This window comes from Lactuca saligna, chromosome 9 (genome assembly GCF_052625555.1).
Source record: "Lactuca saligna cultivar CGN05327 chromosome 9, ASM5262555v1, whole genome shotgun sequence".
Taxonomy (NCBI): Eukaryota; Viridiplantae; Streptophyta; class Magnoliopsida; order Asterales; family Asteraceae; genus Lactuca; species Lactuca saligna.
This window is the reverse complement of record NC_136425.1, coordinates 8367078-8384064: the sequence shown is the minus strand read 5'-3', so window position 1 is coordinate 8384064 and position 16987 is coordinate 8367078. Positions and strand designations below refer to the sequence as shown.

General features: G+C 38.8%; 2 protein-coding genes across 2 annotated transcripts; one reads left to right on the top strand and one right to left on the bottom strand.

The window, feature by feature from the left end:
- Positions 1 to 497: 497 nt before the first annotated feature.
- On the top strand, positions 498 to 2014 carry LOC145017352 (uncharacterized). The gene has a single exon (XM_078975397.1). The coding sequence runs from the start codon at positions 511 to 513 to the stop codon at positions 1906 to 1908; it is 1398 nt and encodes a 465-aa protein (XP_078831523.1). The 5' UTR covers positions 498 to 510; the 3' UTR covers positions 1909 to 2014.
- A 952-nt stretch (positions 2015 to 2966) lies between these two features.
- On the bottom strand, positions 2967 to 3508 carry LOC145015961 (uncharacterized). Its single transcript, XM_078974424.1, has 2 exons — positions 3256 to 3508; positions 2967 to 3142 (listed from the first exon to the last, which is right to left on the bottom strand). The coding sequence occupies exons 1-2, from the start codon at positions 3506 to 3508 to the stop codon at positions 2967 to 2969; spliced, it is 429 nt and encodes a 142-aa protein (XP_078830550.1).
- Between the last annotated feature and the right edge of the window lie 13479 nt (positions 3509 to 16987).

Here is a 16987-nt window from a genome sequence, read left to right as displayed (position 1 = left end):
TCGACAATTCACATCTTTTTACAAACTATTCAAAATTGATGATTTTATAATATGAACATATACCAAATACATTAAAAAAAAACATATAACAACGGAATTTGTTAACTAAGAATTTAAAATCAAAGTGGGGTACTGAAGTGAAAGTAAATAAAATGAAGGGATCAAAACTGTAAATCACAATAATGATTCAAGCCGTTGGTTCGTTACTGCGGAAATAAAAAAGTAAGGGATGGTAGGGTATGTGGACATCTTTAACGCTATCCATGCAAATTGTCCAAATTACCCTCGAATGTGGAAGAATATAGGGCTAATTTGGTAAATTTCATGAGGATTTCAATGTTGAAACATGCAGAGAAAAGATCTCTGCCACTACCTTTGTACTGGGATCTTCTTTTCATTCTTTAAGGAAAAAGACAATTATACCCTCTTCTCTTTCTTTCTCTTTATATATATATATATGAATGTACATGACTACCTCATTTCAGCTCACTGTAAAATTATTATATTTTAATGGCGATTTCATCTTCTCCAACATATGCTCTCACTTTCTTCATCTCATTGCTCATAATTGGAATCTCCGGCGTCAACTCACAACCTTTTCTCAACTCCGTGGAGCAAGAATCGGTTTATCGTGTTCTTGAAGCACTCAACTCGGACATCCCGTGGCGGTCGCTCTTTCCTGACGACCTCTGCTCCTCCGCCCCACACGGTGTCGTTTGCGGCTACAGCACCATGCCCACCGCCACCAACCTCGGCACTGTAAACATTCTTGAACTCAGTTTCGGGTACGTTTCCGACCACAACCCTAACCCGCCTTGTGGCCCAAACTCAACCCTTCAAGACCCGTTTATATTTTCTGCTTTTCCTTACCTTCGTAAACTCTTCTTCTACAACTGTTTTACCCAACAGCCCGTTTCTTTACAAGCTTTCTCACATGTGGGGTCGTCTCTTGAAGAGCTTGTTTTCATAGAAAACCCGAGTCTTTTCGGGTCTTTGACTGAATCAATTGGTAACATGACGAGCTTAAGGAGGTTGGTTATCACCGGAACTAATGTCTCCGGTGACATCCCTGTTGGGTTTGGTAAGTTACAGAATCTCGAAGAAGCTACGCTTTCCCGGAACAGATTTACTGGAACCCTACCTGAAAATGTTTCAAACCTCAAGAAACTCAGGATTCTAGATCTCAGCCAAAATGGGTTTGAAGGGAATATTCCGGCGGCCATTGGAGAGTTACAAAATTTGATAAAACTGGATTTGAGTTTGAATCTTTTTTCCGGCAACTTTCCGGTAAGCATGAAGGGGCTGAAGAACATAGAGCTTTTGGATTTGAGTTACAACAGGTTTACGAATTTCGGGATCCCTATCTTTTTATCCGAGATGAGTGTATTGAAGGAGGTGTATCTGAGTGGTAATGAATTAGGAGGGTTGATTCCAGACATTTGGAAAAATTTGAAGGGTATAATTGCAATCGGGTTTTCAGGGATAGGGCTTGTTGGGAATATTCCATCTTCCATAGGTGTATTTTTGGGTAATTTGACATACTTAGCTCTTGACAACAACAAGCTAACAGGAAGAGTTCCTTTGGAGCTTGAAAGGCTTATAATGGTTAATGAATTGAATCTGAAGAACAACAGTTTGAGTGGGAGACTTCCATTTTCTGATAAATTTGTGTCGAGAGTTGGAAGCAAGCTAAAGGTACAAGGGAATCCTGAATTGTGTGTGGATGGAGGGGTCATCAGGTCATTTCACAAAAGTAGTGGAGTTTTGGGTCAATTGAAGCTATGCAATAGCAATAGCAATAGGGTGGCTAATACGAGATCAGACATTCTGCATGTTAGTAGCTCAGGTTTAATTGGTCATCAAGTTTCATATTTAGTGATAGTGTTTCTTTTGTTTCTCATTATGTAGTGCTTGCTAATGGGAGGGTGTTCCAACAAAATTGCAAAAATGTAATTAGCTTCTAACAAATGTACACTTTGTATCTAAATACAAGGAGATGTTTTGGGAACCTCAATATGTTAGCATTTTGAAGCGTTTATATATTTGTATCAACAATAATTCCATAACTAACATTTGGTGCTTGTTGCAATTAAGAACATTTGGTGCTTGTTGCAATTAAGAAAATGCGGTTTTTACCATTTAGACAACCCTAATTAATGTTTGAAATATTTTTATTGATTGAAATTGGATTGTTTTCTAGTAAGAGTGCTGGGTAGGTAAGATACTACAACACTAAAACTTGTCACATATATCTTTCTAGTAACAAATGAGTGTTATAAGGTGTCAATTAATCATTTATTCTAATCATAGATGGGTGTTATAACATCCAATAATATGTAATAATATTCCTAATTTTTTATTTTATTTTTTAATTCTTTTGATGTTATTAGTTTTTATATTTCGAATTTTCTTTTTTTATTTATCATAATATTTATAATTATCATATAAATTAAATCATAAATTAAAAATAACATCTAAAAAGTAGAAATAAAAATTTAAATCCTAAATTAAAAACAACATAAAGAATTATAACTAAGGATAAAAACATTTAAAAACCTAAAATTCACCAAAAAAAAGACGAAACTAAGTATATTTTTGATCTAAATTATTTAATTTCAGTGTCATCATAACTAATAATCTGCCAAGTCTTTTCGAAGTTGTTTGTGTTTTTGTTAGTCTTGAATATCAACAACTCTGTAAGTATTATGATGTCCCTGGTTGAAACTGAATGTATCCAGGTTCCGTAGGCGAATACTCCGTAATGTTTCGTCCTTTATCGTAAATCATCATGTTATGCATAATAATACATGTATACATAATATCTCGTAGAGTGTCAACTTGTATGCTCGTGCCGCATGTTCAACTATGTGACATTTTGCTTTCAGAACTTTGAAAGCACGTTTCACGTCCTTACGTGTTCCTTCTTGTCTTCTCTTGAAAATTTTGTTTCTTGGTTCTATCGGGTGTCAAAACACCTTCACGAACGTGGAATATGATGGGTATATTTCATCTGTGAGGTAATACCCAAACTTATACTCATGGTCATTTACTGTGAAAGGAGCATTCAGTGTCTTTCCTGTCAAAAGGTCTTGAAATATTGGTGACCGATCAAGAACGTTTACGTCGTTCTTAGAACCCGTAACTCCGGAAAAAAAAAAAATAAATAAATAAAAAATGCCAAATCCATAAGTCTTGTGACGCAACAACCTCGTAATACTAACGAAGGCAATCCAAGATGGTCACTTGTGTATTAACCTTTCCACGCCACATGACAATTTCTCCATATCCATTTTGTGCAATCCATGCTTCCAAGCATTCCCGAAAAACCATGTCGTTCTTCATGCATCGCATACAGTTGTTGCATGCCACTCAATGAAGGTTTGCACAAGTATTTGTCACCGAAGTTTTCGATAACACTTCTCGCCAATCTATACAAACTTTCTCGTGCAGTTCGCTCTAACATTCTCATATAGTCATCAACAGAATCGGGCGATTCCCCCAAAGCCATAAGCTTGATTGCAGATACACATTTTTGCAACCATATAAAACCTCATTTCCCTCTCGCATCATACCTCATTTGAAAATATTCATACCTAAACATATAATAAATTTTTAAAACACTTATTTAATAATCTAAAGAAAATATATTAAAATTTTAAAACAATTATTTAATAATCTAAAGAACATATATTAAAATTTTAAAACAATTATTTAATAATCTAAAGAACATATATTAAAATTTTGAAACAACTGTAATTACGGTACCTATTTTCCATTGCATTGGCTATCCATTGAAACACATTTTCTCGCAAACAAAACTTTCTTTTAAAATTCTTTGGTTGGTAGACATAATTATCCGCAAAATAATTGTATACTAGACGTCTATGCCCTTATTCACAATCTATATTCAACGCCAAATGTATGGTCAATAGTGGAGTTGGCTATGACACTATCATGTCGGTAACATATTGATATATCATACACACGAACATATCATCCTAGTCGATATCATGATTGAATGGATGGAACGGATCAAAATGTTCCATTTTTAAATTAAATAGAGTATTAGAAAACAAAATGAAATTGAAAGAAATGGGAATTGTTGAAAGAGTTTGTTGAGTTTTAAGGTAAAATGAAGATAATTTTTTGTGTATTTATAATAATAGTGAAAAAAAGTATTTGTGATCGTTTGCAAACGGTCGAAAATGTGACTGTTGCAGTTAAAAAATGCCTGGTTTCCTTCCGTTACCAGCGCAACGCATCTTGCCATAACGCCCAAAAATGCAATAAAGGGCGGTGTAGAAGGTGTCATAATGCCGTTGTTTTTGTTCCACGTCAGAAAAATGCCATTAGGCGTTGCCCGCTCCTTGTGGTCTAAAATGTGCAGAATGATCTTAATCATGATTTACAATCAAAACTCAGCAGGATTGATTTATTATAAGTAACAAAACTAACAAAAAAAAATTAAGCCAAATTAATTAGCATCCTTGCCTAAACTTTTGATGATTCTCCCAAACGTTGGATCCCATTCCTTACAGTTAAGTGGGTTGTGGCCTTGTGGGCTCGATTCATAAACATCCTTGCCTAAACTTTTGTTGCATCACTCCAAGCCTTGTAGCAGCTTTAGTGTACTTGCCTAAACTTTTTGGTTTTTAGGGCGAGAGGTCGCAGGGTGGACCGACTTTGTGTTTGACAGCGACGGCGAGAAACTACCTTCAGCAAGGTTGTGCAGGTTATGTCGCCTATGTCATGGATACTCGGGAGAAGGGTAAGGCAACCGTACACGATGTACCGATCGTACAGGAGCACCTAGACGTGTTCCTGGAGGATTTGTCTGGGGTACCTCCAGAGAAGCAGGTAGAGTTCAGAATTGACTTAGTTCCTGGTGCGACTCTAATAGCCAAGGCATCATATCGGTTGGCTCCTCCCGAGATGCAGGAGTTGTCTACACTGCTACATGAGCTGTTAGACAAGAGATTTATCAGGCCGAGCAGTTCGCCATGGGGATTGTGACATCCCCAAAATCACGGCCAGAAAAGACCGATTTTGTTTATGCTTTATAAAAATCAGAGTACTTCTTTTCATAAAAATGTTGCGGAATTTGTTCCCAGAAAAACATGATAAATACGTTATTAAAACATTTTCGGAGAAACGTATTTTATTCATTTCAAAACGTTTGGGATGTCATCGTTAATACAGAAACATAAGCATAAACAGAACTTACATTTATTTACACTAGTGATCTACATCTCTTTAAATCTCTCAGTGTAAAGTGACTTCGTATCAACACCTGTGATATAAATAAACTGAGTGGGTCAGGTTGGGAAACCTGGTGAGTACATAGGGTTTTCAACCCACAATAATATAATTATTATTTTTAAACATTAAACAATCAACCCAATTACCCATTCCCGTTATCCTCACATTACGTCCCTAAAACATCTAACACAAGGGACCTAGTCAAAGGATTATCATTGGGATGGAGTATACCTGGTGAGCACACAGTTCACACAGTTCGAATAAACACACAGTTCGAACAAACACACAGTTCGATTAAACACACAGTTCGAATAAACACCTACAGGTTGCGAGCCTGCTAGTGTTCCACTGGACTGTCTAGAATAGTCTATGGTCGTCATCTATACTCCGCTAGATGACTAGATCATCAAGAACATCTATAACGAGGCATCTCATTATTTCATTTTATCACACAACAACTAATACATCTACCCATGTTTTACCCAACACATTTTGTAGATATAAAATACATATACAATTTAAATCATTGAAAACATGTATAAAACGTTCATCCAGCATAGATATCAAGTATACAGATAATATACACACACAACACGTAATTTATATAAAATACTTCATATCTATGTGTAAGCTGAAAGTAACTATGCACTCACCTGAGTAGGTGGTGACTCAACACTCGGACAGCGCTTCGATACTCTCAAAACGATATTCCTTCGATAAAACCTAGTACCAGTACCACTAGGGTTTAGTCTAACGATAACCGTGACTAATTAATAGTCTGACTATTATTATTATTATATAAGCGTTAAATAACACTCAATATAACTCATAATAATAGCCCAAATACTCATTATAAGTTCCTAATAATGTTACTATATTAAAACATAAGCTATACTAAAGATAGCGTAGGCATAGCTCACTTACAGCGGGTTTTTCGCAAAACCGGGCTTCGCTGGAGCAGCGTTTCCGAGCCGAAAGACCCTTTTTCTCGGAGCCTTCGGGCACTCCGGGGCTTCCGCCTCATGCTAGGGAGTTACCCTAGGCTTTTAGGGGGGGGGGGGGGGGGGGGGGTTAGGGGGCTTAGAGAGAGAGTTTAGAGAGAGAAAGAAGAGGGGTGAGGGGTGAGGAAATGAGGGAACCTGACACCTCTATTTATAGGGGTGCTGACTGGTCTACTCGCCGAGTAGGGGGACCTACTCACCGATTTGGTCCATGTGGTGGCCTTCTGGTGGTGCCACGTGTCCAATTCTGGTGGTGCCACGTCACCCCCTATCGCGTATCAGCCTTCAAACTTAGAAAAATCATAACTTTCGCATACGATCTCCGTTTTCTACGTTCTTTATATCCACGCGTAGGTAAAATCAAGATCTACAACTTTCGTTTAGACTCCGTCAGCTAACTCTCGACCGATCTCAAATTTAACAGTAGGAGGAGTTTAGACTGTTAAATGACCGCGAAGAGTTCATAACTCCTTCATACGGACTCCGTTTTCGTCTATCTTTTAACCGTTGAGTTCCTATTAATGAGATCTTCAACTCTCATTTAGGTCACGTAAGCCAAAAACCGCTCGAACTAAAATTCGAGTTTCAGGCCGTGCACTGCTAAGCCGAATCTTAGAAAAATCATAACTTCTTCATACGAAGTCAGATTTGGGCGTTCTTTTTATCGATGTTCTTAGTTTAACATATTCTATGACTTTTGTTTAGATTGATAAGGCTAAAAAGTCTTCTATCGTAAATTCACTATTTACGTCTCCCGGTGTCGTGCCGGTTTTGCCGTAAAACTTCGGCGGGCCATAACTTCTTCGTTATAACTTGGATTTTGGCGCTCTTTAGATGTACGGAAAGCTTGTGTCATATTCTAAAACTTGGTTAAGATTATTTATTCTAAATAATCTTTTGTCGAAAAGTCATTTTCAACCCCTATTGCCTCTAAATTGACTAGCCCGGATCTGCGAGCGTTACAGGGATCCCCGATCCTATTTGTGAAGAAGAAGGATGGGTCATATCGGATGTGGATAGATTACCGGGAATTGAATAAGGTAACGATGAAGAACCGTTATCCCTTCCCGAGGATTAATGACTTATTTGACCAGCTTCAGGGTGCATCTTTGTTCTCCAAGATTGATCTTCGATCAAGGTATCACCAGATGCGAGCAGGGACGACGATGTGCAGAAGACAACCTTTCGAACTCGTTATGGTCACTATGAGTTCGTGGTGATGTCGTTTGGGCTCACCAATGCTCCTATCGCGTTCATGGATCTCATAAACCGCGTGTGTATACCGATTCTGGATTGGTCTATGATATTTTTTATCGATGACATCTTAGTGTATTCCAAGACTCAGGAGCAGCACGAGAAGCACTTGAGTGAGGTGCTAGAGACACTGAGGAGGGAGAGACTTTTTGCAAAGTTCTCCAAGTGCGAGTTTTGGTTGTGTGAGGTGCAGTTTTTGGGGCACCTCGTCAACCAGAACGGTATACTGGTCGATCCGACAAAGATAGAGGCCGTGATGAGATGGGAGGTTCCGAGGTCTCTATCTGAGATTCGAGGTTTTCTTGGTCTAGCGGGTTATTATCAGATTTTCATCCAGGATTTCTCCAAGATTGTTGTTTCACTGACCCGACTGACCAATAAGTCGGTGACTTTCCACTGGGGCCTGAGCAACAGGCGGTTTTCGAGACTTTGAGGCAGAAGTTGTGTGAGACGCCGATATTGACTCTGTCAGAGGGCATTGAGGATTTCGTAGTGTATTGTGACACATCTATCACGGGCTTAGGTGCAGTACTAATGCAGAGGGGGCGCGTCATCGCTTACGCCTCGATGCAATTGAAGCCTCACGCAACGAATTACCGGACACAGGACCTGGAGTTGGGGACAGTTGTTTTTTCCGTAAAGATTTGGCTACACTACATCTATGAGGTCCGTTGTACTATCTACACTGACCACAAGAGCCTTAGGTACTTGATGGATCAGCCAAATCTGAACATGAGACAGTGATGTTGGTTGGATGTGGTAAAGGATTATGACTGTGAGATCATTTATCACTTGGGAAAGGCCAATGTGGTGGCCAATGCTCTTAACCTCAAGGCGGTCACAGCTCCGATTCGGGATATATGCTTGAGTATGACAGTGATTACTACACTATTGGAGTGGATTCGGGAGGTTCAATTCGAGGGTATGAAGGTGGATCGTCGAAAGTATGATCAGTTCATAGGGCAAGTAGCTTCATTCGACTATGATAATCGTGGATTGTTGACCCTGCATCGTAGGGTCTGGGTTCCTTACTGGGGTGGTGTGTGCCAGGTCCTGATGGAGGAGGCGCACATGTCGAGATTCTCCATTCATCCGGGGGCAACGAAGATGTATCGAGATCTTCGCCCTGACTATTGGTGGCCCTGCATGAAGTGGTACATAGCTTGGTACGTGGAGTGATGTTTGACTTGCAGGAAAGTCAAGGTCAAGCATCAGCGACCTCACGGCAAGATGCAGCCTTTGGAGATTCTAGTGTGGAAATGGGAAGACATCACTATGGATTTCATCACAAAGCTTCCAAGGACCGCACATGGGGTGGATTCTATCTAGTTCATCATGGATTGATTGACCAAGAGTGCTAATTTCATACCGATTCAGGAGAGCATTTCGGCTGGGAAGCTGGCAGACATCTACATCATGGAGGTAGTAGCTCGACATGGGGTGTCAGTTTCTATGATTTCTGACAGGGATGTGCGGTTCACTTCCAGATTCTGGAAGAAGTTTCATGATGAGTTAGACACTCGTCTGCACTTTAGAACGGCCTTCCACCTGCAGATGGATGTTTAGAGTGAGTGGACCATTCAGACTTTGGAGGATATGTTGCAGGCGTGCGTTCTAAACTTCGGTGGTAGTTGGGATACCTACCTTCCTTTGGCAGAATTTTCCTATAATAATAGCTACCATGCCAGTATCGACCGACCTACCTTTGAGATGCTTTATAGGAGGAAGTGCATGACCCCGATATGTTAGGGTGAAGTTGGGCAGAGGGTCATGGGGAGTATCGAAGTGGTACTCAAGATGACAGAGATGATCCAGCAGGTCCGGAGTAGACTGCAGACGGCCCAGAGTCGGCAGAAGAGCTACACCGACAGACGCCGATCGGACTTGGAGTTTTAGGTCAGGGATATGGTCCTTCTGAAGGTGTCACCTTGGAAAGGTGTCATCGGTTTCAAAACACAGTGAAAGATAGGCCCCATGTATATCGGACCTTTCAGGGTTACAGCCCGGGTGGGCAAGGTGGCATACCGGTTGGAACTCCCGAAAGAGGTTAGACAAATCCACAACACCTTTCATGTTTTGCAGCTGCGAAAGTGCATAGCCAATGATTCCGTGGTGGTTCCTTGGGAGGACATTCAAGTGGATGACAACCTGAACTTATTTGAGAGACCAGTAGCCATTCTCGACAGGAAGACGAAGGAACTGAGGAACAAGAGGGTAAAGTTGGTGAAGGTGTAGTGGCGGCACCACAAGGTCTCAGAATGGACGTGGGAGCCGGAAGATGAGATGATGGAGCACTACCCAGAGCTAATTTCGGCCGCAACAGACTTCGAGGATGAATTCTTATTCAAGTAGGGGAGAATTGTAACGCTCGGTAATTCTCCAAGGTATTATTTATATATTCGGTTAATTATTTTATATTGATTGGGCTTGGATCCATTGGATCCATACTAAGTGGACTTCAGGGTGTCGTACGCTGGGCGTACCACCCTGTGTATGCGCAGCATACTACCAAGGGATGATCGTGCATGCCTTTCATTGAGTACAAATGGCGTACGAGTGCAGACCACAAACCCTAAATTGTAGGGTTTGCACCCTATTTAAGAAACTTATAATTCTCCAAACCCTTATCCTCTCAACCTCCCTTGTCCTTACAGTGCCCAACTCGAACCCTAACTCCATTGCATGTATCTTGAGCTTACTTTGAGCATTTTGGTGTTGTTTTCGTGGTTTTGAAGAGCAAGGAGTTTGAAGAAGGAGCAAGTACTTGAATAGATCTTGTAGATCTAGAAGTTTGGCATCTTTTCTAACTTATTTGAGGTATCAAGCTCCAACCTTGACTGTTGCATGCTTAGATGTAGTTTTGGGGTGTTTTATGTCACATTTTGGTCCCATAATTGAGGTCCCTTGAGTTTTGGAAGAATCTGTCTATAAGAGTTGTCCTTTTAAGCTCTTGGAAGTATTTAGGAACATAAAAATCAGATCTTGATGGTTTAGCCCCATCCATGCAAGTGATAGATGGCCACAAAGTGAGCTTATGGACTTAATGGGTGTCTTAATCCCCATCCATGGATGCAAAGGCATTAAGTTCATAACTTTATGGTTAAGGACATTGTTAGGAGCCTAGATCTGCGTTCTGGACGTTGGGACTTAATGGATTAAGTCAAAATAAGGATTTTAGGGTGACTGACAGGAACGTTGGGCGTACCCCCTAGTACGCTGTGCGTTACGGGTCAGCTCCCCGCTTCTGGTCAAGGCCAGCGTACGCCAAGCGTATGTGCCAGGTACGCCGCACGTACGCATGCGGAGTGGCTAATATGTGTTTTTGGACCTTAGGAGATTGGGCCTGAATTTCTTGGGCCTCATGAACCACTATGGAGTAAGGCCTCTGGGCCTAGGATTGGTATTAATGGTATTGGGCCTTTTTGGGCCTTATCGGGCTTTAAAGCTTAAAGGAATAGACTTAGGCCTTAAACTAATTATGGGTTGGACCTTAGGGGAAAGGCCCATTAGGTCAAGGGCTAGGGGACCTTGTCTTGGGGCATGAATTAGAAGTTTGACCATAAGGAAGTCATACTTAGACCCAATAACTATCTAGGGGACTTATTGTACTTTAGCAAGAAGAGTCTCGAGCCATCCTAGGAGTACGATTTCGGCACACACAGTTGAGGTGAGTTACCTTCCTGGTATAAGTGGGTCGAAGGCACCAATGTCAGCCCACTAGTAGTTGTTTACAGTAGAGATGATTGTCTTTGTGATAATTGTTTGGTGTGCCACTCTCTGTTGAGATTTAGGTACTTGTATGCTATGTTATTATGTGGTAGTAGTAGGGGGTAAATTAGACCCCGTAACTGGTAGAAGAGACCGACGGGGTAGGCCAGCACCCAGATATGTTAGGCACTATGTGATTTATGTGCTTATATGCTATGTTATTATGTGGTAATGGTAGGGGTGAAATAGACCCCGTAACCGGTTGAAAGAGACCGAAGGGGTACGATAACACCCAGATATGCTAGGCAGTTTCCGGTTGAAAGAGACCGAAGGGGTAGGCCAACACCCTGATATGCTAGGCGGTTACCGGTTAAAAGAGACCGAAGGGGTAGGCCAGCACCCTAATATGCTAGGCGGTTACCGGTTGAAAGAGACTGAAGGGGTAGGCCAGCCCCAAGAGTTGCTTGGCAGTATGTTTATTATATTGTATGTGGTATGATGGGGGAACTCACCAAGCTTCGTGCTTACGGTTTTCAATTTTGGTTTCAGGTACTTCTTTTTCAAAAGGAAAGGAGCCGACATGATTGCAACGCATCACACTATGATTTTCCGCACATGAGATCTTTGGGAGTTGTACTCTGATGATGTTTCTTATGACATGTTTTGGATATTGATTTGGATTATAACATGTGATGACACTATTGATGTTTTTAGAATGTTGTCTTTTATCATTTCATAATTAAAAATGAAAATTTTTGGTCATGAATTTTGGAATGTTGCAAATTTAGTAACCAAGAAATACTTACAACTTAAAGGACATAAAGCTTAACAATCATATGTTTAAGCTTCACTCAACAACATATATCCATGAAGTGTAACCTCAAAGTAGGCCATTTCCAATATTCACCAACTATGAAAACATAATGTTCACTCTACCACTAAAATACATTATACACATCTAACTCGTGAATGCCACCGAACATCACATTAGTCGTACCTCATAGCCATGTTGATAGTTATGACCAACTATAGAATTTAAAAAGTGATTCTTATATATTTCATAACAAATAAAAAAACATGTTATGTGACATCCTTAATTTTACGACTAATTAAAAACTTTTTATTTATGCATATTTAAAACTTAGTATTATTTTATTAGTGCGGAATTTGTCTTAAAACTTTATTAATGTGAAATGATATCAGTATCAAAAGCATTTCCGAAGAAATTTTTTTTCATTAGTATTCAAAAGCTTGGAATGTCATAATTGATACAGAAACATAAGTATAAACTAGTATTTACATGCATTACAACAATTTATTTAATGGCATAAAAACTCCTTAAATATCTCAACAGGTTCAAACATCAATATCCTTGAACTTTCATATCGCTACCTGTGATACAAAAAAACTGAGTAGGTTAGGCTTGGGAACCTGGTGACCACATAGGGTTTTTAACCCATAATATTATAATTAATATGCTTTAATTATATATTTTGCATCAAACAAATAACCTGATTATCCATTCCCGTTAGTCTCACTCTGTGATCCTAAGATGATGACATGTCCTAAAGGATCTCTGAGTAGACAGTACAACTTCGAGATTCCTTAACAATATATATCAATAAGGAAATCATAGAGTAAATAGAGTACATGTATGAATGTATAGTCATTAACATCTACAAGTCGTAGACCTACCCATGTGTAGTTCATTTATCACATATAGGTCGAAGACCTACCTGTGTATGGTCCGTTTAACATCTACAAGATAAAAGTAACTATGCATTATGTGACATCCTCATTTTCACGGCCAGAAAAGATCGATTTTTTATGCTTATTTAAAAATCAAAGTATCATTTTTTGAAGAACAATATTGCGGAATTTGTTCTTAGAAAACATGATAATGATATTATCAAAGCATTCCGAAGAAATTTATTTTTATTTATATTAAAACATTAGGATGTCATCGTCAATACAAAAATATAAGCATAATGAAATATTACAAGCCTTACAGTAATTAAACTAGTGGCCTAATACTCCTTGAATCTCTCAGCAGTATGTATCTTTCATATAGCCACCTATGATATAGTAAACTGAGTGGGTCAGGTTGGGAAACTTGCTAAGTACATAGGGATTTCAATCCCACAATGTGATAATAATGTATATCTCAACATGTAAATCCAACTATTATTATTAACACAAATATATCGTATCTCTAAAATAATTTATCCCATCCCGTCGATTCCCATGTATAGTTCCTATACAACGATCTTATAAGATCTTGCCTAAAGGATCAATATGAACAACAAATCGACGACGTTGCTTCTGAAATTCCCTGGTAGCAAATGAGGATCAATAAATACATCAAATGAGGGGAATAGAATAAGTTTCACCACGAACATCCGTTCGTAAAAACAACAAGACAATTAAGTCAGGGGTGGTTATCTGGATAATTATGCCTAGCAGTGGTCTGACATCGTGATGTATTTTACCCCCAGACTCACCCTATCCGACAATACAACATCAGACATACCTGGTAATGGTCTATTACTGGCACACTCTATTAAGCAATCTACAAAGTTCCCTCGATTACTTCGTTAAAGGAAATGTTGAAACACAAAGCTCATCAAAAGAAAAGGTATGGGAAAATACTAATAGAGTACTCTCGTACACTCCCATACTCTGACACATAATAGTGTAAAAAAAGGACTTTGTACATGAAAGTACTTCGGGCACATTATAGTAGCCTGGTATGAGTAGGACCCATACCCCCAGGACATAATAATACCCCGACACAAGCAGCACCTAAGACACAGAGCTTTGAAAAAGACTTGGTACATATAAAGTACTTTTGTACGTAGGACATACTCTATCGATCATCAATCTCCTACAATAGAGTTTCTACTCTCTATTCCGATCACACACGTACCCTTAATAAGATACAACCCAATATCCAAACATAATTGAACTAAGCATCTCTTTTAAGTCTTATTATATCACTAAGCAATCCTACAATGCTTATAATCAACTTTCAATACTAACTTTGTTTCGACAACACTATCCTAATTTAGTGTAATATTTTATACAGAGTATTAAGTATTAACATACATTTATCTTCTCGTTTATAATACTTCTATTATTATTATCATGTCAATACATCTTAACACATATAGAACCATGTCTGGTTCACATAGTGTATATCATCAAATATACATATAACACATATTTCCAGATAATAAACATACAACTCACATATAAACTTTTAACATATATTTAGTACTTTTATTAATACTTGTATTAAAATCATGTTCATGAAAGAGACTATGCACTCACTTTTTAAAGTGACAACTTGAAATTTGGACAGAGCTTCGCTAAGTTTTAGTCTAATATTTATTGCGACTAATGATTAGTCTAGATTTATCATTAACTCAAAGTCTACTTTCATGATCTATCAAGTAAGGAACAACCAGGTAGGATCGTATCGGAAGTAGGGTCTGTTTGGTATACGAAGTATACTGTTTGGAAATCTCATTTTAAACACCTCACTAAATCACAGCCTAGACACCATCCCCGTAAGTAGATCAATTGGAATCAATGATAAATTTTGTTTATAGATTCATAATAACGATAATGAACTTAAACATATGTTATATTTAAAGTATGGTGAGCATAACTCACTTACAAGGGGGTTTAGCGAGGAACCGGGCTCTACACGGGCATAATTTCTGAGCCAAAATCTCTTATTCTTGGGGCCTTCTGGTGCGTCGGGGCTCGCTTCTAACACCTAGGAGGTGTTAGGGAAAAACTTAGAGTGTTTGGGGGTGTTTGGGAGAGAAGTGTTGAGAAAGGTGTGAGAAAACAAGTGATTTGTGCCTCTATTTATAGGCTGAGGTTCAGGCGTACTGAATTTGTACGCTGGGCGTACTCAATACGTAGGGTGTACATAGCCCTACGCGGGGTGTACCGCTGCCACATGTCAAGATCACATGAGAAGCCCTGGGGAAGAAGGTGCGACTGAGATTGTGCCACGTATCACTTCGGGATTTAATCCAAAAATTAATTATCTTCTAAAATCTGTAACTTTCGCATACGAGCTCCGTTTTTTATGTTATTTATATCCACGCGTAGTTAGAAACGTGATCTACAACTTTATTTAGACTTCGTCGGTTAATTTTGAATTTATTTTTAACAAGCTTAGATAGTTAAAGTCGGTTAAAAACTCATAACTTTGTCATCCGATGACCATTTTCAGTTGTCTTTATATCGTTGAACTCCTATTAACAAGATCTTCAATTCTCATTTAGGTGGTGTCGGCTAAAAATCGATCGATCTAAAATTCGATGACCGAACTGTATACCGTTATGCAAAATCTTAGAATAATCATAACTTTCTTAAACGAAGTCAGATTTGGACGTTTTCTATATGCACGCTTTCGGTTTCACGTGTATTACGACTTTCATTTAGATTTCTAAGGCTTAAAAGTATTTCGTCAAAAATTTACTTTTTACGATATATGAAGTCGTGTCGTTTAATCGTGAAACTTGAAAGGTCATTACTTCTTCATTATTAGTCAGATTTCAGCGTTCTTTATATGTACAGAATCCTTGAGACATCCGAATTTGCGGGCATTACACATTCACTTGTTAAAAGTAGATAACTTGATTTGGGCAGCGTTTCGCCTAATACCTTAACTTTTCCTTTCGAAAGATATAGATATGAATATCACTAAATCTTAGTCTTATATTTATCGCGACTATAATAATATTCTAGATTCCTCAATAGTCACAATGTTACATCAATATCTATCAAATAAGGAACAATTAGGTAAGATCATATCAGAGGTAGGATCTGTTTAGTATATAGAATATATTGTTTGGAAATCTCACGTTAAACACCTCACAAAATCTAGTTTTGTCATCATTCTCGTGAGTCGATCAATCATTATTATAACTTAGAATCACTGATAAATCTTATTTATAAAATCATAATGACTATGAATATAAGTATAAGTTACACCTAAGGCATAATGAGTGTAGTTGAACTTACAAACATTTCTAACAAAGGTCTCGAAAGTTCACATGAAGAACTTCGACCCAAACGCTTCTAATTGTTGGACTTTCCGACGACTCAGATCCCAGCTAAAAACTTCTAAAATCCAGGGAGAATCATATTCTAGGAGAATAATATCGTTTCAAAGAGAAAGGGGTGTGAAGGTGTGGGTAATGGCTACAAAACTAACTTCCATATATAGGGGACTGGCCAGGTGCACTGCACCTTTGTGTTGTCGTTGCTCCTCCTGTCGCTTGATACGTGTCGCCGCCTCGTTCGTCCACATCACTCCCTTCTGTAAGTTGTCATGTGTCACCATTATGTGATGACACGTGTTCCAATCCCGTGATGCTATGTCACTCGGTCAGTGGAAGACACGATGCTCTCCTTGCCATGTGGCGCCTCCTGGTGGTGCCACGTCATCACAGCAGGTGTTTCTCATAATCTTCTAGCAACCATAACTTTTGCATACAATCTCCATTTTCGACATTCTTCGTATCCCCAAAATCCTCTTGGCCAACTCTACAATTTACTTCGCAACAACTAATTTTCACTATATTTTAAATTCATATTTTAATAGAGATTAGATTGTTAAAGTATGTGCGGAAATCATAACTATTCCATATGAACTCCGTTCTTGACTGTCTTTATATCGACCGATTTATATTTACGAGATCTTGAACTCTCGTTTACATTGTTTTGGCTAACATTGAACAAAT